General features: G+C 42.5%; 1 protein-coding gene across 2 annotated transcripts in view; it reads left to right on the plus strand.

Annotated features, from left to right (window-relative positions):
* Window positions 1-23,903, plus strand: part of NELL1 (neural EGFL like 1) — an 818,389-nt gene that overhangs the window by 120,780 nt on the left and 673,706 nt on the right. For both annotated transcript variants that reach the window (XM_057317500.1, XM_048217676.2), the window contains exon 4: window positions 1,864-2,034. In XM_057317500.1, coding sequence (XP_057173483.1) covers window positions 1,864-2,034 — 171 coding nt within the window. The remainder of the gene's footprint in view (window positions 1-1,863; window positions 2,035-23,903) is intronic.

Here is a 23,903-nt window from a genome sequence, read left to right on the forward strand (position 1 = left end):
TCTGTAAAACAGGGATAAAAATATCTACCTTGAAGAAATTAAATGAGATGACATTTATAAAAGCAGTGGGTCCATTCCCAGCATGTGAAATGACAGCTTCCTTTGTCTTCCGTGTGTTTCTGACTTTTTTGTATGAGGGCCACATTCTATTTCCTTTGCTGCTAGTCTCAAAGAATCTTGAGAGCAGGATCTATATTTTAAATCCTTTTTTAGCCCTTTACTATGTGTTCAGTAACAAAATGTTGAATAAATTAATGAATGACCAGATAATCTCTAAGGTCTTTCTGACCTTTTAAATTCTCAGATTTTGATTCTTTCAATGTTCTAGCTGCTTAGAAGCAATTCGGAGAATTTCCTTAAAATGAATGTCTTCATGTTAAGGGATTTTCTTTTTTGCAGTCCTATAAAAAATGTATTATATTGTTACTAGTAAGTGCGTATCTGAGCCCGGGATCTGGCTGTAGTAGTATAAGTAACCTCCTTGGTTTATGACCTTGGGCCTGATTCTGTGTAGTGTGAGGTAGGTAGATCAGAGTCCGGTCTTCCCCAGCACTGCTGTCTTGGGAGGATCCTTGTGAAGGATAAGCAGGAAATATGCATTTGTTCTTGGTCATGTGACTTGGGAGTCCTGCATAATAGAGGCTGAGTTTCATGATCTATTCATTTTGGTGCTTGTAGAAGATGCTTTTTGTGTTTTAGATTAAATTACCGTCTGGTCAGTGGGTTTAGGCCAACTCAGCTGATTAGAAGAGAAACAGGAAGTTCTTTCAAATCTAGGGATGGAACCTGGCTCCCTACACAGGCAGGTCGTTGAGTTGTCTGTACAAATGAATTGCTTGGAAACAGTGCCAGTTGAGGCCATCTTTACTAGTTGGTCATTGTGCCTCTGAGATCGACAGCAAGCTGGTAGAAAACGCATGGCCTGTCAAATTTAGACCTGAGTTTAAATTATGGCTTGGGTAGATTAATTCCAGAATCTCAGTTTTTTAACATTTTAAGAAGGGATAATATCAGCCTTCTAGGTTTGTAGGGGTGATAAGTTAGGTAGTATGTTAAATGCTTAGTGCGATGCCTGGCAGTGAGATTAGGCCTGATTTAATGACAGCAATGCTGCATTTCAGAAGAGGCTTCGACTAAATGGTCTGCCACTCAAAGTATCAGCCCTGGAGCAGGCCTGAGGAGTGTCCCAAACTTCTGCATTTTATGAGGAAAGTGCAGACTGCAGTGGTGGTGCTGAGTTTTTCATGGATCTGGAAAATGTACTGACAATCTGGGGGAAGAAAAGACTCCTTGCATGTTTCATGACATGGTAATTTGAAATACTGGTCCCTATGTGAGTAGCTTCAGCCATTCCTCTCCTACTCCTTATCTAGGAATTGTTGTCCACTTAAAGGTTTTTGTCCAGGGAGGAATGTGTTTAGTAAAGTTATCTCGATTTATTTCAGTCCCTGATAATCCAACATGATTTCTGTTGTCCTTTAATTCTTGAAAAAGTAAGTATGACAGTAATAAAAATAAACATCAAGTCCATTCCACATGAATAGCTTTTTTTAGACAATAGAGAGTTTTGAACTGTACTTTAAGTATTAGAAGAGACCTGGTACCAAGCCTCGCTGATTAGCTTGTGGCCGATCTCTTCACAGTGGATCAATCAGTATCCATGTCAGAGGCTCAAGGTGTCACGGTGAGGTTCTCCAACAACAGGTGAATTGGATTCCATGCAGTACAATTGGTTTTTGGTTAGTAGGTCTTTGTGTCTTGTGTAGCTAATTGTAGATTCCGAGAAAGGTGGTGGAGAAGTAGTGAGGATTGATGACTGTGAGATCCAGAAGTAAAACCAAGTTTTTGTTCCTTTACATGCAGCTATTTTGAACTGGAGAGCAGTGGTCTGAGGGATGAGATCCGATACCACTATATGCATAAAGGGAAGCCCAGGACCGAGGCTCTTCCGTACCGGCTGGCAGATGGACAGTGGCATAAGCTCGCGTTGTCCGTTAGTGCCTCTCATCTCCTGCTCCATGTCGACTGCAACAGGTAGGTCTGTGCTTCTGTTCTTTTGTGATTCTGTCCTTGAAATTGAGCAGTGGGAAGGGGAAAAATATCAACCCCCTTCAGGCCTTACTGGGAAATAAAAACCAAGGGACCCTAATTGTGATTTAACCTACCAAATGGGCCATTAGATGTGCTGAAATGACCAACCGTAATATGCTAAGAAAACAGTTCATTAAGATGAAACAGTATCCTGTGATTAGGAACAAACGTACAAAAGGTTGATTACAGATTGGGGAATAGTAAGTACACCTCCGCGGACTCCAGGCACCAGCTGAAATTCCATGGAGCTGTGATCACAGTTAACTGTGATATATTGTTGTTGAGTTCGTTCCACTTGGAAGCGAATGAGCCAGTCTACCTTAGGATGAAGCTGAGAAGCCTGTGCCAGTGAAGCAGCTAATTCTCTTTCACTTCATCAAGCACAGCTTTGCTTAACTATCTTTTCCAAACGGAGGCTTCTTAAAGAGGCTGTGCTTTGAATCTTGGGGAATTAATGCCATCCATTCTCTGCAGAGGAATGAGCCTTTCAGTTTGCAATGGATGGCAGGACTGTTGGTGGGACCCTGAGGGGTTTCATCGGGCACTGGGAATTGGGGTGGAAAGGAGATCTCGTCCCCCATGTATGTCACTGGAGTCAGGTTTGTTTCGAGCTGAAAAAAGACTCTTGGTCTCCATTGGATCATTGGTGGCTGGACAGCTGGCTAATAGTGGTTGAAGGGAATGTTTTGATCTCTCTAGAATCTACTGAAAATCCTTGTGGGGCGTAATCTTACAGAGAACGTTTTTGCATTGCTAGCCGTGCCCATAGATTGTTGGTTCTTGTTAATGACACTGTCAAAGTTGTTAAAATGATGGTTCAGCCACAGGATTTTGTTCCATTAGGCCCAGGGTAAGGAACCAGTATGCTGGGGACAACCTCCTCTCTGGAACTGAGCAGGAGGAAAAGTAATCTAGGGTCAGTCAGCTCCAGACTACAGTTCTGATCAGGAGGTACTCGAATGGGCTTGCAAGTCCAGCTTTGCAGTTTCTTTTGGAAAAGGACCTGGAAGGGCAGGGAACAGAAATTACCGTCTGGCTTAAGGGAACTTCTGCCATCTTGAAATGAGTCCTGGTCCATTTTCATTTATTTAAGATGCTTTCTGGACTTGGGAAGAATTGTTACTTCAACCAGATTATAATTGTGTCTGGGCAGAGTTCCCCTAGAACCACTGGCTCCTTTTCATCCCATTGCCTGTCCTAACATGGGTAGCCTGGAGAAAACGGGCCCTCAGCTGCCACACTCCTTTCCACCTTCAAGATCTCAACGCCTCCTTGAGTTTTCTAGAATTCCAGTCCAGGTATCATTCTTCTTGTTGCCCTGCTCCCATCTGTGTGTTTCCCCAAATGGGAGAACAGAAAGGTCCTGCATGTCCTATGGCACAGGTCAGAAGGGGGCCTCACAGCTCTGGTTTAGTAATTCCCACCTGAGAAGTCTGGGGGATACTGCTGGTTTCTTGCTATGCAGTTTTTTGCTTCCTCCTTCCAAAAGTTTTATCTTCTTTTTTTCTAATAATCTCTCTGGAGAAGGAAAAAGAGGAAAGGAGATACATCTTTGCTAATGTTTCATACTTCCACAGATTCTCTGTTTCCTATGAAATACTCTTTCCTGACCTCTTCAGCCACTTGCCCGCTCTGAATTTGGGCAAGTTAATTTCTTTGCATCTCTATTTTTAAAATTGTGAACTGGGGTAATACTTATAGATGGGAGTGCTAAATGAGATATTCCATGTAAGGTGCTCTGGGTGGTGCTTAGTTTTTGATGCTCAGTGCAATGTTTGTTGTCGATTCTGCAAACTTAGGGTAACTCTTTGTCTCCGAACTTTCATACACTGTATGTCCTTCTTGGCTACCTTTGCCTTTCTACCAGGAAAGTGGATAGATGATGGGAGAGCTGGAGTCCACAATATTTTATAAGGTCAGCCCCATTTATAAAGAATGAGCTGAGGGGGATTCTGAATATCCCTTCATTTCTCTTAAAATTTATCATATTTTAGTTCATGACCTCACATGTCCTTTATATATGATCTTGGAAGGAGAATGTAAAGTTGTTGCCAGTTAAGGATTCATGGGCCCAAACACAAATGAGGTTTTCAGATGGGTCACGGGAAAGAAAGCCCGGAACAACTGGGCCACAGGAGAGGTAAAATTGATTTTTGGTGTAATTCCCAAATCTGATGACACCTAAGAATTACTAAGGAACTTATAAAAAAGATTGGGTCACCAGGCCCCATCTCTGATCAGCTAGATCTGATTTCCTGAGGTTGGAAACTTCTGAGAAGCTTTTTTTTTTTTTTTTTTTAAGATTTTATTTGTGGAGGGGAGAAGAGAGAGAACAAGGAGGGGGAGCAGCAGGCAGAGGGAGAAGCAGGCTCCCTCCTGAGCAAGGGGCCCAACACGGGACTCGATCCCAGACCCCTGGGATCATCACCTGAGCTGAAGGCAGACGCTTAACCAACTGAGCCACCCAGGCATCCCTGAGAAGCTGTATTTTTTACAAGCTCTCCATGTAGTTCTTACGCAGGTGGTTTAGCCTTGGTATATGGAATGGTATTTCAAAACCACTGGTTTAGGTGGAAGTGGGGGGGAGCTGGAGAAGAGGCTAGGCTGCAACGAAAAATGAGGGACCTGGGAAAGCCAAGTACCTGCAGCAGAGCCCCCGGGAAAGAGGAAGAAAAGATTAAGGAAAGAGAGGGTAGAAGCCGCCTTCACAAGTTTCTTCCTAGCAGCACTAGCTGATCCTTGGGTGGTGGAGACGCTGGTCCATTTATCAAGATGCTGGTCTACTACTTATATAGGCCAGTCTCCCAGAGAGTGAATGTCACAAAGGCTGATGTTTACTCTTGAAGCTATGCATTTCGTACTCCTGAGATTCTTTTTTATGGCTTTTCCCCTTAGGGTACACTTTTTTTCTCAAACTGTCACCCACTAGAGTTCTGCTGGCCAGCTGATAAACGATGATGTGATAATATTGAGTGTTGACTTGTGCTAGGCACAGTGCTAAGCATTTTATATGAAGTAATTCACCCCATACTCTTGTTACGTTCTTGCTTTGAAATGATGGAGCTGAGATTACATTATATGTCTGCCATCCTGTTTCTAGGAAGTGGCTGTACTAGGATTTGAACTCAGATCTGATTCAGGAGTGTTCTAAGTGCTAGGCTGTTCAGTCCACCAGTGGGGGACCATGGCACTGGACTTGTAAGCTGAGGGAAGGCCAGAGCCTGATTCAGTGTGAGCAGTTTGCTTCTAAGACGTGCAGGAGGAAAATACTAGATTACTGATCATTGGAGTTGCTTGGTAAGATATGGAATCTTACTTATGAAACTGAATGCGTTAGCATGGGGGAGGGGACATACAGTTATTGAGCATCGACTAGAGGCCTTAGGATAGTCATGTGGGGACAATTTTATTAAACCTATTTTACAGATTTGGAATTAGAAAGCCTCAAAGATCAATAACTTAGTCTCAATCATGTGTAATAAACATGCAGCCAAAACTTTGAACCGAGATCTGACTCCCCAGCCATAGTCTTTCTGTCCCTGCGCATTACCTCTAAAGTGTTCATGACCTGTACTTTCCAGGACATAGTCACAGGCACACGAGCGAGTCTTCCCAGGGGTGAAATTCTACAGAAGTTTCCGGAACCATAAAAACATTTGCAATAGGAAGATTTCCTGGGCAATTCCATTGCTCTGAGGAACTGGTATGTGGTGAGATTTTCCACCTCTTTGAGAATTGAGAAACAGTCTTTTCAGACCTAATTACACTAATTGTCATAAGAAAAGTGACCGCTATTTTAGTTGGTCGTTTTACACTTTCTGCTTGCTATGGAGACTAACACTTTTCTTCCTGCTTCAGCTGTTTAGCTGGGCCTAGTTTTGGAAGTTCCCAAAGTGTGGGTAGCAGATTACCTCAAGCTGGAAACAGAAAAGGAACCATTCAGTTGGGTGGCTAGCCTTGGTTATCTCCATTGCCCTGGGTTTTTCTCCAGCTGCCTTTATATTCGTGGTTCCCAGCAAAGACCAGAATGAGGCCTGCACTAACCTTCCTCAGATTTGCTATCCCATTCTCTGCTCACCCTGTGGCCTGTTCCTATTACTCAGAGCCCAGAATCCACTGACACCCGGGATTTGGTGCATACGTGTTCTGTTTACCACAAAAGATTTTCTTTCCTCCCCTTTGTTTGGTAACTTTTACCTTTCAGTCAACTCCTCGCATTAATGTATTGGACACTCTCTCTGCCAGGCCGTGGAGGATGCAGAGAAATAAGTCCTTGCCATCAGGAAGTTTGTGGCTTATTCACTCAGTCACTTTTAATTCTGAAACAACCAGGGCCCCCCATCGTGGTTGGCTCTGGTCCCCAGATAGCAGAGAAAGCATGCACTTGGACTGAAGCCCTGTTAGTAGACTGAGATGATAGCTCGTGATAGCAGCTGAGCAATGGAGAGAACTGAAAATGGTCGCTCCCAGCACCTTGATCTGGAAGTGACTGGAGCAGATCTTCTCAATAGCTAAGGGACAGACTCAGAAGTGTTTATCATTCAAATGGCACATTCATCTACCCTTTGGCCAGCACTTTGTGCCATATGCAGGTGTCCCTACTCTAAGCCAACCTCCTGTTGCCTCACTGCTGGAAGAAGTCTCTTACACATAATGCAGCAGAGCTCTGAACCCTGACCTCATTTGTTCAGACTTGTACAAATGTGCACACACATGTGCAGCTTGTCACCTCTGACAGGAAGTTAATGGTGACAGTCTAGATAACAGACTTACATTTTACTTTTAACACATGCTGTTTGTTTACTGCGGAGCACGTGGAATTTTTGCCTACAACTGATTTTTGAGGAGCATGCAGAATTAGAAAAACACTTACTATAAAACACTGAACAAGACGGTAATTCAACATTTTCGTCTAATATTTCAGAGTAACTTCAGGATATGAGCATCTGTTTCTCTAGGTTTTTGTTTTTGTTTTTTCCCCAAAATGAAATATGTTGATAAGGCATTTTCTTCCCAGGGAGCTCCTAAAGTATTTACAAACATCTTATTAAACCTAAATTCCTCAAGGTAGTTAAGCCACATGTATAACATACTACATTGGTTTTTATAAACATTTCCGCTACAGTCAGGAGGGGGAAATTAAGAGATGAGTATCAAAGGCCACAGCTTCCAAAAGATCCTGGGCAAGACCCAGTCTCCTGGTTTCTCGACTGAATAGATGATTCACTTCATGAACGGGAACACACGCACACAACTTAGTGAAATTAAGCTAAAATTGAGAAGCCAGCATAAGCCTCACGTCCAGCTAACCCAGCAGCTCCAGATCTTCTGTCCAGGAAGAGCGGACAAGTGAGCTGGAGAGATAGGATATACCTGTGTGTAAATTTAAGTAACCGTAGAAGGCACTAGTACAAAGAGATTTTGTAAGGCTGTAAGTGATGGATTGCTGGATTCCTGGCAGAGACACTCAAGTTTGGTAGATCACAGGAGGGAGAGCTGGAGATGTGGAATAGCCTCTTACCATCCCAGGTGAAAATGCATTACAATTTCAGCAGCTTTACAGTTTTGTCACTGTGTGATTTGATTCTCTACCGGTCACCTGGGAATTAAGCATGGACTGAGGTTCGTCTTGTAAGCATTTCAAAGGCAGTCATAGTGCCGGTGAGAGAGGAATGTCTATGTGTGAGTAGTATCAAGTTGAGGGAAGGCTTGCAGGGAGGGCCAGAGAAGGAAGTATGAGAGAGGGGAGGGAACGGGAAGGAAGAGCTCTTTTCTGTGGATTAATCTAAACTGAAATGAATGCTGAATCTTTGTCTTGGTTTTGCCATTTATAAAATGAGATTTACATACATTATGCAGGAGTGTGAAATCAGGCCATTTGTGGCTTACATTCTTTGAAGAGTCTTAGCTTGTTCATTCACTCATTTGCCGGGAACCATGCTTGCATCTGTAAAATGGAAATAATAGTGACTCTTCTAACATAGGGTTGTTGTAGGAATGTAGCAAGAGAGGGTGTGCAAAATCTTGATAATTTCAAGTTGCTTTATACAGCATCATGAAGTACTATAGACTTATGCTATCAGAAAAAGATGTTAAAGTACATTGGAAAGGAGTTCAATATAGTGAGATTTTCATCTTTATACAAACAGTATATTTCCCCATTTATACAAACAGTAACTCATGTCCCATGGATGAGGACGTAGTGTGTAATGTGGGTCTGTGGTGCAACGTAGGCTTTGAGGACAATTGGGTCCTCGAAGTTACTCTGATTGCCAAATTTTAGGTAACATTCTCCAATAATTTTGGTTCCATGGTTGGTAGCACAGCACAAAGGTACTTTTTTTTTTTTTTTAAAGATTTTATTTATTTATTTGACAGAGACAGCCAGCGAGAGAGGGAACAGAAGCAGGGGGAGTGGGAGAGGAAGAAGCAGGCTCCCAGCGGAGCAGGGAGCCCGATGCGGGGCTCAATCCCAGGATGCTGGGATCATGACCTGTGCCGAAGGCAGGCGCCCAAAGATTGAGCCACTCAGGTGCCCCAAAGGTACATGGTTTTTATACCAGTGGAGTCCCTTTTAAAAAATATGTAATTGCAGCATCTCTTTAAAAACGGGTAAATATGATGAATAGGGAAGAAAACCTTCTCTCCATTGTGGTAAGGTCTTTTGTTGATCCTAGCAGGGCCTTGAGAAAGCTGTTTGGTGTCTTTCCCTTTTTATTTGTGTGAGAGGGGAGGTGCAGACATTTACTTCCCCCTCCCTGTCTCAGAAGCCAAAATTATCACAGCTTTTATGAGGAGATACACAACCTGGTGAAGTTTTAGTGAGGAAACTCACCTGTTATAATTTCCTAAACAAAATAGTTTTTGCTTTTCTACTTGGAAAATCTGGCTTTTTAGCACAAGAATGTTCTGGACTGCAAACTGGAGCTGAAAGAGATTGTTAAATTCATAGGGCCTTGAGGAATTTGTGTACTGTCTCTGGGCCTTTGCTCTCTAGGTACAGTAAGGGGCTATCGGACCAGGTGATTTTTAGGTTTCCTTTTTTTTTTTCAAATAATTTTTATTTTGTTATATTAGTCACCATACAGTACATCCCCAGTTTTTAGGTTTCCTTCTAACTCTGACCTTCTGGGCATGTCTCTGATTTACTTAGTACATGCTTTTCTTTTCTCAATCTTCAGGACCCTGGAGAGCAACCCAGCCGCCTTCTCTTCACAGGGCCCTTTCTGTAGTATAGATTAGCAGAGGGTTTGCAATGACCTGAATTGATACATGGGTTGACCTTACAGCATGCTGCTGGTGAGCAAAGACTAGTAACCGTAAATGCCCAATCTTTCTTTCTCACTTGTCTCTCCTCTTGCTGGAGTAGGTGCTGCATATGCATTATTAGGTACTAAGGGATGTTGGCTTCTTGTTCTCTCTCATCTTGTGCTTTTTATTTCTTTGAGGGTTCTGCCCCAGGCATGTGACAATGGACAGCCTTTTGGGAGTGCTGGCTGACCTGGCGGTGAGGGCCTTGGTAGATCGATGACCTACAAGATAGAACAGTGCACCATAGCCTGCAGATGATGTATAGTTGCGCTGTTGAAAAACATTTCTTCTCAACACTGAAGGAAGGAAAAACCTTTGCTGCCATGCTATAGAGAATTAATGGGCGAGACTGGATCTAAAGATCCAGGTGGCCAATGTTGTAGGTTCTTTGGCAAAGTGGAGAGTAGCTACTTAATTGTTAGGCAGCCTAGACATTAGAGTATTGAATAGCTCATTCTGACTGAGCCTCTCTCATTTCTACCCATGCTGTGTACCCTGTGGCTTATTCATTCCAACCTCGTTAGGTAGGTTCCACATTTGACTTTGCCTTGTCTTTTAATGACATCAGTAGCAGACCTGTTTCTAATTTTGTCTTTTCGAGAACCTTCATCTTTTCCTCTTGTTCCCTAGAGGGCTTAATGAATTGCACTCCGGTGTTTTTAGATTTGTAAATGGAGAAGACTACAAAGGAATACAATATAGTCTATCCTTTATTTGACTTGTTGGCTACCTGAGGCCATGAGTAGATTGACAAGAAGGCACTTTATTGCATGTATGGGATCCAAGATGTATCCGAATAGAGAGGAAAACAGCACTGCATTTTCAACTCTAGTGATTACATCTACATGCCTTCAGATACATCCTGAGTTGTCATTGTATTGCACGGACAGGGGTCTACACCAGGTAAATGGAAGGGGAAATAGGCTGCAAGAGAAATAAATTTGTTCTTGTTGGAAACCTATCCATGCTTGCATCTTTATTGTTACAATTTCATTGTCTCTTTGAAGGAAATGCACAGTTATTTTTTAAAAAGGAAAGCAAGGAGAGAAAAGTCAAACCAGAACAATACATGTGATGGAAGGAATCTTGTCTTTCTAAAGAATACATTTATATATTGTCTCTGTTCCTGTTATGATTCACTTGTTGGAATAGAGCATTGGGGAATAGAAAATGCATGAGCCATGAGGACTTTTTAATTGGAACAAAAATTCCAAATACCGCATTCGTTTTTTAGTTAGACCAGGGGTACTAATGTGGTCATTGAATAGATTTCCTACACCATTGTAAAGAAATAACTCTTTCTGGAAACCCAAAGTAGCCAGAGTGGTTGGATACAAAGAAACAGATGTATAGTTGTACCTATTTGGTTGCTTTTTTTTTTTTTCCTCTTTTTTTTGGGGGTATGGCAGGGGTGGCAATGTGAGGACGAGGAAGCCATTGTTTGCCCTGCTCTAACCCTAAATTCAGTTGACGTTTGTCCCTCAGCTTGTCCTTCTTAATTTCTTGTATTTATCTCAGCAGAAGTTCCAGAGCCACTAAGCCATCTGGTTGGTTAATGTGTCTGGGCCCTCACTGGAGGGTTTTCCCCAGGCAGTTAGAATAGAAATAGTTCCCCTTGTCTTTAAAAGGCCCGTGTAATGCTGTTGTCGGCCACTCTTCATCAGGAATGTCAGGTTGCATCTTTACTCATTAGAGTCTATTAATCTGAGAGTATCACTTTCCTGGTAACAAATTTCACACACAGGAAGTTCCATGCTTGGAGTTGGGGCCATCAACTGGCTTCTTTGAGACACTCAGCATGCCTGTCTTAACTGGAATGGAATTTTATTTCCGCTGGAGGTAAAGGGCTCCAGGCCGTGACATCCAGGTACGTTCTCAGCATAGCACTTGACTCACTCATTCACTCCATGCATTTTTGCTAATACCTACTCTCCAGGTCTTATGCTGTCTTTGAAGCACAGGCAAGGAAGGAGCTGGGGAATATAGGATTCCGATTTCTTGAATTGTTTGACCTTTTTTTTTTTTAAAGATTTTATTTATTCGACAGAGAGAGAGACAGCCAGCGAGAGAGGGAACACAAGCAGGGGGAGTGGGAGAGGAAGAAGCAGGCTCCCAGCAGAGGAGCCTGATGTGGGGCTTGATCCCATAATGCCGGGATCACGCCCTGAGCCGAAGGCAGACGCTTAACCGCTGTGCCACCCAGGCGCCCGGAATTGTTTGACATTTTAGCCTCAGAGGCCCAGCACCATGCTGGGGGAAGCTCAGACTTCTTGCTTAGTCATTAGGGAGTTGAGGTCAGTGTTTTGCATTTCTTTAGAGATGATTCCTCTAATCGCTGGATCTGCACTGTAGCCCTCTGAAGTAGATCCTATTGCATCTTCTAGGGGACTTGGGAGGTGCTGAGAAGGGGCTCATCCAGGAGTATATAGTAAGTCTATGCAGGCTGTAACCAGCATGCAGAGGTCTGTCCTTATTTCTTGAAGGAGGTTATTCTCCACCAATCATTCCATTTTTTCCCTCTTTTTTATTTTTTTTTTAACACCCTCATGTGACAAGAGAACACTTGTAACTTCTCACGGAAAAAGTACGATGTATTCCATTTATAAACTGAAGAAAACAAAGGCCAAGTTACATGTGCTACTTTCTTTTTTTTTTTTTTTTTTAAAGATTTTATTTATTTATTCGACATAGATAGAGACAGCCAGCGAGAGAGGGAACACAAGCAGGGGGAGTGGGAGAGGAAGAAGCAGGCTCATAGCGGAGGAGCCTGATGTGGGGCTCAATCCCACAACGCCGGGATCACGCCCTGAGCCGAAGGCAGACGCTTAACCGCTGTGCCACCCAGGCGCCCCTATATGTGCTACTTTCTAAGATGGGGATGCTAATCACCTCATGGGGCCATTTCCCTGTGGCATCAAAATCTCCCTGGTTGTGCATTCCAACCACTGTTGGTCTTCAGACTCTCGATGGCTTCTGTCGTATTGTTTTTAGACTCTCCTTCCTTCCTGGAATCTGAATGTTGATAGGCAGGTTCATGGTCTCAGTACCACCGAGAGCATATCGGGTCAGGCCTTCGAATGGCCCGTCATTCTCGTGTGATTCGTATGGCTTTCATGTACCTCCGTGCTGATGTGTAATGGCCAAGGACCTAATCTTAAATCATGACTGACTGCAAATGAACCATTTGGCCATTTCTTCAACTGTGTGAGACATGAATTACAGTAGTCTCCAGTGTTACATGGGTGGTTTTATACTGTTTTAATACAAATTCTGATATTCACCCTTTCAAGGTGATAAACTCTGTGTTCTTTAAGGTGACTTTGCAATCACAAGGCCTCATTAAAACCTACTGGCAGTGAAATAGAGTTGGGGTTGGGGCATCCCCATTAGGAGGACATGGGTCATTATTGCTATTTTTATTGGTATCTAATTAGATACATACTAGAGCCTGCAGGAGCTAATAAGAACGAGGTGCAGGAAGTAGTGAGCCCTTTAAATTCAGAGTAATTTTCACTGGTAACAATTTTTCATAGACATTAGGGCGATACATCAGGACTTCACTTTGCAAACCTGATTACCAACTTCCCTTCCCACCCCAACATGTAGGTAAGTGCATTTAGTGGCCTCCTGTAAGTTTTGGGATTAAGGTCCCAATCCTTCATAGAGTTTTGAAAAATTTTGGTCTGGTCCAAGTTTCCTTCTTCAGTTTCCTCTTGCACTGCTTTTCCTGCTTCTCTGATCTCAAGTTCTTTCAGTTCAGTTCAGAGGAGTTTTTGATCATTTCACTGATGTCTGCTTTTCCCACCGTCCGTAAGCACCCTGAGAACTCACCACTGTATCCCCAATGCATATGGTAAAGCTGTCATTGTAATAGGTAGTCAACAGATACTCGTGAATACCTGAATGAATGAATGAATGAATGAATGAATGAATAAATGGAAGAGTACTGGTTTAGGAGTCTGTATTTGTGGCTTCTGACCTGTGATCATAACCTTCTAGATGGTTCCATTAATTGAGCCTCCTTGTTCTTTGCCTCTGTCTCCTTTCTGGACCGAATGGGCATCATTTCTACCCAGTCTGTACAGGGTTATAGGGAAGATCCAATGGAATGTGTGCTGTAAATTTCGATGTGCTTTCTAAACATTAGGTGCAAGGAGTGGTGACGATGAAATAATCCTAGTATTTCTACTTTGAACTTCTGAGGATTATTCTTTCCTTGAGGAAGGCAGTTAATCTATAAAAAGCTTTTGGTGATTTCCTGGTCTGATTCACAGCACAAGGTGAACCATGCCTCACTCTCAAGTCGAATTTACATGTGTCCTGTGTCCACAGGAGCTTTGGCAGCCATGAATGAGTGTGGGTGATCTACACATGGAATATGAACATAAACCCATCACAGGCAGGATTAAGGGCCAGTGTGCCCCCTCTGCTGGAGAGCAAACATATTGGGTGGTGCATGTTCTGGTCCTGTAAGGTAGCTATATCACCAGTATAAAATTCTGTGGTCTGCTTCTTGAAACTGCATTAGTTGCTCACAGTAAGGGCCTCCTATCAAGGCCATTAAATTAAGCCCCGTGGGCAAGGTTTTGTATATGTATATATATATATATTTTAATGAGCATTGCATGCAATTTTGGTGTAGCCTTATTGTGAAGCTCAATGGATTTTTCTTTAATTTTTTGAGACCATAAAAGGTGCTTGCCAGATTCACAAAATAAAATGTGTATAAGAAGCTATGAGGACAGAAATTCTAGGGAACTATGTGAAGGGTGGGATGGAAATTTACAATATAGGTATTTTTTAGCTTTCTATGATGGAATAATTTATCAGTGCCTTTCCTATGTAATTCTATGTTACAGTACTGAATAACAAAAACGGAGAGGTGAAAGCTATTTAAAACCATATAAGGGTTATCACCTTACTCTTAATTCCATTGTGCAGAGGTGATCATTAACAGTTGTATTTCCATTCTTTAGGTTTTTTTCTTTGCATATACAAGCACCTTTCCCCTGAATGAGGAGCTGGGCACTTATCCTTCCTCAGCTGCTTTCTCATTTAACAGAACAAAGCCTTGCCACATCATTGGTGTGGAGAGGGAACATATTCAGGAGGGACGAGGGCTGTTTTGTTACTTGTAGGATACTCTGAACAGTATGTGCCTTGGCAGTATACGTAGCGGTATTCACCTGCAGACCTGTAGCTGCCTGCTTTGGGCTCTACACAACAGTGACCATAGAAACAGGGCAGGGAGCCAAGAGCCCCTGCCCTTGATCAGCATGTTTTGTCTCAGCTGTGCACCTAGGGGAGACTATGGCAATTAGCCTCTGCTGAGATGGGGGTTGCAAGATTGAAGGGGGTATGTGATGAGGGTCAGATGCTTGGAGCGTGGGCATAATGCTAACTGTTGTTTGTGTGGCTGAAGTGGAGCCCATGCTGTCCCGGGTCAGGCATTATGTGAATGCAATGAGAGAAAGTATAGTGGTTAAGATCACAAGCTTTTGGAGTTGGACAACCTTGGATTTCAACTTCCGCTGTGACACGAGTTGAAGGATTTTTGGCAAAGTTAATTAACTTTCCTGAGCCTCAGTCCTAAGATAAAGATAACGCCTCCCTCACTGGATAACTAGTATTAAATAGGACCGCATACATGTTTTGGACATTGCTGGCTGCAAATAACAGTGGCTTAAACTGTAAGGATAGATAATGGTCACTTAAAGAAGTTGAGATGAGGCAGTGCCTGGGAGGAGTTTGTGCTCTGGTCATCTGGGACCAATGCATCCTTTATATCTTTCTACTCTTTTACCCTCAGCATTGTCTCTAGATGCTTTCCACTGGCAAAGGGGGAAAGGGTTGCTACAATTCTCATAGACTAACCATTCTTCCTTCCATGGTGCTGGCACATTGTTCCAACAAAACTGAGATACTTGGAGCAAAGAGGGGGAAATGGTTCTTGGGCAGGCTGTCAGCAGTGTGGCCGTAGCACATCAGTAGTTGAGCACTGTGCCTGGTAAGAGTTCAAGACATACCCCCATGGTCCTTGCTGATTCTGGATTTGATAGTGATGGTTCCTCCACATCTGAGCAGAGCAGAAGTGAATAGGACAGATCCAAGGAGGTGATATCAGTATCTGGTGAATCAGTAGTCCTTTATATACCCAGCTGTTTCTGCCCTCAGGCCATCTTTAAGGCTGTGATCAAACAGGAGAAAGAATGATTGGCTCTAAGTGGCCACTGTGGCTCCTGCCTTGAGTCCATCAACCCTGGTGGCCAGGGCAGCTCCTGTTAGGCCTTTGCTCTGGCAAACCTGACTTGTGCCTGTTGCTGCAGCCCCTTCCCCATGAAGTGCCATGGCAGACCCATCGAAGCCAGTGCCTGATGGTAGCTACTACCAAGGTCTTCCTTTCCCTTCCTCACTTGCTCATGCTTCTAGCTCTTGCGCTCTTGGCCCACTGATCCTGGCTTCTGATGCCTGCTGCTTTACACATATAGTTTGGCAATTGATTCAGTTTTCTTCTGTTTACTGACCTCAGAGCTTCAGGGCACCCCTGTCAGCGCCACTGCAGGGCATATTCCTCTGGCAGGATAGCTCTTCCTGCCCTCAGGGGAGATCCCGACCTTGGCTTTCGCTGATTCCCTGATGCTGACTCCTTCCTGTACTTGCATCTTGTTTCCTTGCTATACTGAAGTGGCAGATGGGATCCCCAGCTTGGTGGGGATGCTGCTTACCTCGCTGGAGTTCGAGCCAGGCAGCAGTGGAATTGGCATTTGCAGATGGGTCTAGGGTTTTCACTCGGAGTAACTCTGAAATCAGGATTCCAGATTTCAGTGGAGAATAAAATACAACCTTGACAGAATCCGTGAAGCTGTTCAACATACAAATTATGTGACTGAGCTTTTCCCTAAAGCTCATCCTTGCTAAGTGTTGTGTGAAAAAGGTGATCCAGTATTTGCAAGAAGAGCAATCATGAGGCTTACCTAAACTGTCACCTTCAGAGGGAGTGTGCTTAGGGATTGGCTCCCGTCATCTGTCAAGGGGGAGACAGTGGGATGGTGGAAGAAGCCTTGGAGTCTGGGCAGAGTATCTTCCATTTGCTTTTCCAGAAACCATCTCTCTTGCATCAGCACGTTTCTTCATGTAGATTCTTTGAGTTTTCTCAGCAGCAAGAACAGGCAGGAGGTGAGGGAGAGGGAGGAGAGAATAGGGTCCTCCCTAGCTCTTTCTCTATGGGGTCACCTTGGGCTGACTGAGTGTCTTGACTGAAAGCTACAGGCCCTATCAGATGGCCCTTTTTGGGTTCCCTGCCTTTTCATGCCCAGGGAAGAGATTCCCTAGTTGCCTTTTCATAAACTCTGTGGTAGTACACCATCCCTTGTGGTTTATCTACTCTCTGTTCATCCTTCTATAAGTAATCGATTTGTCACATTCTCTGCAAATTGCCAAACCTCTGTATTTCCCACAGAGACCCTGATTGTTACAGGTTCAAAGTCAGAGACCCTGGATCACACTATGGCTTCACTACTTCGTAGCTGTGTGTCCTTGGGCAAGTTTCTTAACCTCTTGGCATCCTGGGTTGCTCATCCGTAAAAGTGAGGTGCCAGTTATCCTTCCAGTTCAGCAGGAAGGAAGAGTGTAAAAGGTACATGGTGAGGTGTGTGCACTGATTTGCTGGGAGTTTGGGGAAAGCAGAAAGCTTTGAGGATGGAGCATGGAGGTCTCCACAGGGGCTCTGCACCCTCACCCGATCCTCCAGCATGGTTAGGGAGAGACATATCTGACCCAACAGATGACCCTTTGAAGCTGAGCCTGTAAGACCTCCTCTTCCGTTCATCTCAGCCTAGAATTCCCACTCTTAGAGAATACAGATGAGATCCCCTCCTATTACAAATGGTTTAGTGATGACATTAGCCTCTGTAAGACGCGCTCTCAGATTAGGCCTTTGGAAAACCTAATTATGTGGTCCGAAAAGAGGAAATTGTCAAAATGGTGTTAAGAGACATAGATGAAAAAGCCGATCCTTTGGCTTTTGTTTTTTGCTATTCAGAGTGCAGTATTGGCAAGAGTAAATCCTGTTACTTGCCTCCATGATAACCTGACACTGGTTGCTAAAAAAAAAAATGGCAGTGACATTTATATTGGAAATTGCTTGGGAAGGTCTTGTGCCTGAGCTTTGAGAGGGACGTGGCTCTGACTCTCGCCAATGAGTGTTAATCAGGTCAGTCATCTCCTCTTCTCTTGTCTCTGAAGGACTTCCACCATGTGAAATCATCTTGATCTTTACCTGTTCACAGTTTGATGGTGTCTCATTTTCCTGATCCATAGCTCTGATCTCCAGTGAATAGTGTTAGCAACTTCAGCTTGTCTTATTTTAATGCTGTGTCCCCAGCAGCTGGCTGGATGCTTGCTTGAGCATTTGCTGAATCAAGTGGATTAACAAACCAGGGAAGGAATCCTTTGCCTAAGTGGCTGTGTTGGACAGGAGAGAGAATTCCAGGCCTTTAAAGAGCTGATGTCTAGTATTCTTCCCACAGCACTAAAGAGCTTGGCATGAATCCACAATTGCAAGATATGAAATGCTTAGGGCCCTAACAGAAGCAGTGACACAGGTCAACTGTTAGAGGATTTGAATATGGGAAAATTGACTTCCGGGGAAACGAGGAAGGTAGAATGCGGGATGGTTTGAGTGAGGTTTTAGATTAGAGCCTGACTGCTGTGTTCATGTCCAGATTCCCTGTTTCCACTGGTTTCCCTTTGCCTCCTTCAGTTGGGTCACAGTTTTCTTATTTGTTTAAAAAAAAAAAAAAATCCTACATTGGGTGTTCAATTGTAGTAACAGAGTATATAGATGTATGTTTGGCACGTAATAAGCACTTAGTCATTGTTGATTTTTATTACCGGTGGTACTGCTAACAGTAGTGAAAGGAGGAGGAAGACAATTTGAAACAAAAATCATTGAATGCTAGCTGGTAGATGGGAAGACTTGGCTCCTAGCTCTTAGTCTGCTACTCAACTTTGTAACCTTCAAATACTTCCCTTCTCTTGGCATCATGCCTGCAAAGTGGAGACTTTGAATCTGATGCTCCCTGGGTGGTCTCAGACTATGAGTATGTGCTTAGAACCTAGGTCTTAAGGATGGACAGTATTTGTTAGCACAGTGTGTGTGTGTGTGTGTCTAATTTTTGTTATTTTCATTTTTTCTAATGCTGTAAGGTTATTTAACAGAAAAGAAAAGCATGTTTCTTGTGCCCCCTTGTGCCCAGAGCACATACAGCTTTTGGTACCAAATAGGTTCTCAAATACCCATTGGTTGGTTGGCTGACTAGGTTGGGTGTTAGGGGGTTAGAGTCCAAAGGGATCCAGAAGAGCAAGGAAAAGGTGAAGGATCGTTTCATTCCTTAATTTTGGGATTGTCAGTACACATTGAGGTCATCCTCCCCCATGTATACTTTAGGTAAAAAAGGGAAATGGAGGGCAGAAGGTAAGAAAAAGTAGAAAAGGACAAATATTTCCCAGATGTCTACTTTGTGTTAGGAGCTTACATAGAACATCTCATTAGATGTTCAGAAGGAGCCTGTGAGATGTGGGAGAGATGTTTTTCGGATCTCTTCATTTTCATTTTGACCACAAAGAGGTAGGCTCAGGGAGGGCTAATTTCTAGGTCTGAGAAATAGAAGGCAGGTTTGAGGTGAATTGAAACCCAGTCCTGTACGGCTCCAAATCCATCCTATGCTCCTCCTTTGTGAGGTGATTACTCCACATCTCTTCCTCATACCCTTGACACTTAGTCCTCTCCCTCACACATTCCTGATGAACCTGCCTCCTGTCTGACCCAGAAAGTAAACAATCAGAACAGAACCTTACTGGCTCCCCCTCACCACCCCTGCTGACCTGTCTGCTTCTGTATCAATGGGCTCTGCGTTCCCTGTTACTGTGCGTACTTGCCATGTTCTTATGTAGGGCCATTTCCCTTCCTTTGCAGAGATTCCCTTGATTGGGATGTCTCTTCAACCATTTTGTCTGGTAGCGTCAGTTCTTCCCCTCAACAGGACTCTCAAGCAGCATTAATATGTTCTATAAATCCATCATACATAAATAAAAACCTTTCCTCAGTCGCATACCCTTTTCCAGCTGATGGGCCCCATCTCTCTCCTTATCTCTATAATAAAATCTCTAGAAAAGCTTGTAAATGCTGTGTCTTCACTTCCTCCCCTCCCATTTTCTTTTGAATCCGTCCTAGTCAGGTTTTTTCCCACCCTGTCATGGCCCAAAGAAACATTAAAGTTACCAAAAACTTCCGTGTTGTCAATTCCAAGGGTCATTCTTTGTCTTCATCTTATTTGGCCTGTCAGCTGCATTTGACACGATTTGTTACTCTCTCCTTGAAAATTATCCTTCCCTGGATTATTGGGCCATCAATTGAAGTAATCTTTTCCTTTGTGTCACACTATAACTATAATCTATTAGCAGATTCGGTTAATCTTCATAATATATCTAGAATCTGACCACTTTTCACCACTTATACAATGACCAGCCTGCTCCAAACCACTATCCACTGTTACTTGTGTTGTTAAAATAGTCTGAAACAGGTTTCCCTGATTCCACTTTGACTAGGTCCCTGTTCCGAGTCTTTTCTCACCTCCTTGGCCTGAGTGCTCATTTAAATTAGGTCCTGAAAGTCCTTTACTCAAAACTCTCCAAACCTTTTCCCATCTCGCTTAAAGTGAAAGATGGAGTCCGTCGCATGGCTTAAAAGTCCAAGGTGCTCTAACTCTTTGCGGCTTCTCCATTCTCCTCCCTCACAGTCTTCCCTGCTTCCTGTGCTCCAGTCACATCTGAGTCCTTGATTTTGCTTTAACATTTCACACATACTCCTGCCCTACGGCCTTTGCATTTGTTGTGCTGCCCAGTATACTTTCTTTGTACCTGCTCCTGACTTGCTTCCTCACTTCCTTAAAGTATTCAAATGCTGTCTCATCAATGAAACAATCTAAAGTAGAAACTCTCCCACTACGTTGTTCACTCTTCACTTTCCTCTGTTTTATCTTCTTCACATTTGTCACTTTCTGTATTTATTAGATTAAGTGTTTGTACCTTCCCCCAAAATGGCAGGGATTTCCCCATACCCGTGTCTTTAGAACTCAGCACAGTGCCTAGCCCATACTAGGAACTATCTGTTGAAGGAAAGAATGAATGACCACAAAATATCGCTTCTTTCGTATCTTATATGACACACTGTGGAGCTCTTTGAGTTAAATGTACATTTGCTTAAAAAAAAAATTCAAGCAGATGTTTGACTTTTCTGAGCCACCAAATGGATAAGAAGTGGGGTTACTTGGGCAGAGAGGCCTGCAGGGCCAAAAGGATGGGTCCGAGGATGTTTTGCAGTAGGTACAAAACAGATGATTGCCGCCGTGGTTGGAAGTGCTGCTGGGTCTCTTTATTACTTGGGAACTGATGAGTGATGGGGAGTCAAGTGAAGCAGATGGGGTGGAGTGGAGGGCATCGTTGAGAAAAGGTACTAAGAGCTACCATCTTTTGAACAGATACTGCAGCCAGTCTACATGATGTTACAAGTATTTTATTTCAATATCCCCTAGGAGACATCTATCACCTCTTAATTTTGCGAGAGATTAAATGATTCTGCCAAACTATACTAGCTCAGGGAATTAGAACAGGACGTTATGGCACTAAAATCTCATTGGTGGGGAGGGAAAGGTGAGGCATAAGGAAGTAGCCCTAGGGTTCTCTTCAGATCTTAGGTTCTAATATACAGCTATATGTCTGGAATATTTAGAATCAAATGGTAAGTTTTCCAAAAAGTATTTGTCAGGTCCTTCCCCCACCTCCTTTTGAACCAGTATGCTGCTATGGGGGATATGGAATTAACTACATATTATATCCTCCAAGAAGCATTCATTGACATGATTATTGTTCATTTATTATCTGTTTTGTGTTAGGTCCCATACTACTTTCTGGAGATTGAGGTAATGATGATGATGATAAGAACATGAAATTCTTACTATATGCTGAGTGCTGTTCTAAGTGCTTTAAATGTGTTCTCTTAATTCTCACAAGAACTCTTAATTCTCACAAGAACCATATGAAGTAGGGAGTGTTATCTACTTTTTTTTCAGATGAGAACTAGAAAACAGTGGTGATATAACTTATATGCTGAAGATTATATGACTAGTAAGAGGCAGAGTCATGTTCTAAATCCAGTTAATTTAGTTAAGAATAAAGTCCTAACCATCTATACTGAAGAGAAGGTTCAAGTTCTTAAGGATTCCAGGGCATAGTTGGGAGATAGGCCGGTGCAAATAAACGAGTCCTATACCAGTGTGGTAGGTGCTACCATTGTGGGCAAGGATGCTATGAGACTATAGAGGCGGTGCTATTAATTTTGTTTAGGGACGGGGCTTAGGAGGAAGGATAAAGAAAAGCTTCCCTCATGTCTTGATCTAGAAGAATGGTGATTACCTACATCTGAATCTCTCCACCTTCTTTCCAAAAACAAAGGTCAAGGAGAACAAATAAAAGTATACATAACCACATTGTCAATATAATTGGAGGCAGAGAGTAATGTAAATTTCAACATGTCCAAAAATAACATCTTATAAAATGGATGTAAAACAGCAGAGGCATATAAATATAAAATATTTCAGCTGATACAAACTCTTAAAAAAAAAAAAAACCCAAAAACAGAAAACAAACCCAAACTCAGAGTAGAAAAAATACAATATTCCAGCCTGAATCAAATGTCTTTTAACAAATCTTTAGGGATAAGAAAATCCACTTCTTTTTTTTTTTTTTTTTTTAAAGACTTTATTTATTTATTCGACAGAGATAGAGACAGCCAGTGAGAGAGGGAACACAAGCAGGGGGAGTGGGAGAGGAAGAAGCAGGCTCATAGCAGAAGAGCCTGATATGGGGCTCGATCCCATAACGCCAGGATCATGCCCTGAGCTGAAGGCAGGTGCTTAACCGCTGTGCCACCCAGGCGTCCCAAGAAAATCCACTTCTAACCAGTAATTCAGACTGGAAGTGTACCAAAAAAAAAAAAAAAAAAAAAAGGTAAAACATAAGTTGACTAATACAGGAACAGAATGAAATAGTATCATTTTAGAAATGAAGATACAATTACAAAAACCCCAGTGGAGAAGTTCACCTGAAAGAGCTATAAGGGACATTAAGGAAATGTGTTAAAATCACAAAATGAATATGTAATAAAAATAAAAATGACCAGAAAGAAAATGGTCAACAGAGTTAGGTAAAGATGATCCAACATACATATAATTGAAATCCCTGAAGAAAAATGATAGAATATCAAATAGAATATTTAAAACTAATAGAAGAGAGGCAAAATGATCATGAAAAAACTAATTGGAGGACTCAGTTCTCAACTGCAAAATTTACTACAAAACGCAATCAAAATAGTGTGGTATTGGCATAAGATAGACTTATCGATTAATGGAACAAAGATCCTAAACAGACCCTCACCTCTATCATCAACTGATTTTCGAAAAGGGTGCCCGTACCATTCAATGAGGAAAGGGCAGTTTTTCAAGACATGCTGCTGCAAAAACAGGGTATCTACTTGCAAAGGAATGAATTTGGACTCTTTCATGTCATCTGAAAATTAACTCAAAATGGATCAAAGACCTTACAGGTAAGAGCTAAAACCTATAAAACTATAAGAAAAAAAATAGGGAAAAATCCTTATGTGAATTTTGACAATGATTTCTTGGCTATAACACCTACAAGCCTGGCAATAAAAAAAAAAATCAATTGGACTCAAGATTAAAAACTTTTGTGCATGGGGCACCTGAGTGGCTTAGTCAGTTAAGTATTCAGCTCTTGTTTTTGGCTCAGGGCATTATCTCATGAGTCCTGAGACGGAGCCCTGCATTGGTCTTTAAACTCAGTCGGGAGCCTAATTGAAGATTCTCTCCCCCGGCCCCTCCCCACCACTCACGTGTGCACGCGCGCGCTCTCTCTCAAATCTTTAAAAATACAAAACAAAAAACAAAACCTTATGTGCATCAAAGATGGAAAGGGAGAAAAATATTTGTAAATCCTATGTCTAGTAAAAAATATTCAGAATAAAGAACTACAACTCTACAACAAACAGCTCAATTCAAAAATGGGCAAAGAATTTGAATAGACATTTCTCCAAAGAAGATACACAAATGGCCAATTAGAATGTGCAAAAATGCCAACATCCTTCAAGAATATACAACTCAGAATCACAGGATAGCACCTCATACCATTAGGACGGCTATGATTTAAAAAGGAAAGTAATGTTAGAATGTGGGGAAGTTAGAACCATTGTACATTGCCGGTGGGAATGTAAAATGGTGTAGCTGCTGTGGCAAAGTGTAGTCATGCTTCAAAAAACTGAAATGACCCCAGCAATTCTACTCACAGGTATATCCCCAAAGGAATCAAAGGCAGAGACTTGGACGGATGCTTTTATACCAGTGTTCAGTGTGACAATTTTCACAATA

Source organism: Ursus arctos, unplaced genomic scaffold (assembly GCF_023065955.2).
Source record: "Ursus arctos isolate Adak ecotype North America unplaced genomic scaffold, UrsArc2.0 scaffold_23, whole genome shotgun sequence".
NCBI lineage: Eukaryota > Metazoa > Chordata > Mammalia > Carnivora > Ursidae > Ursus > Ursus arctos.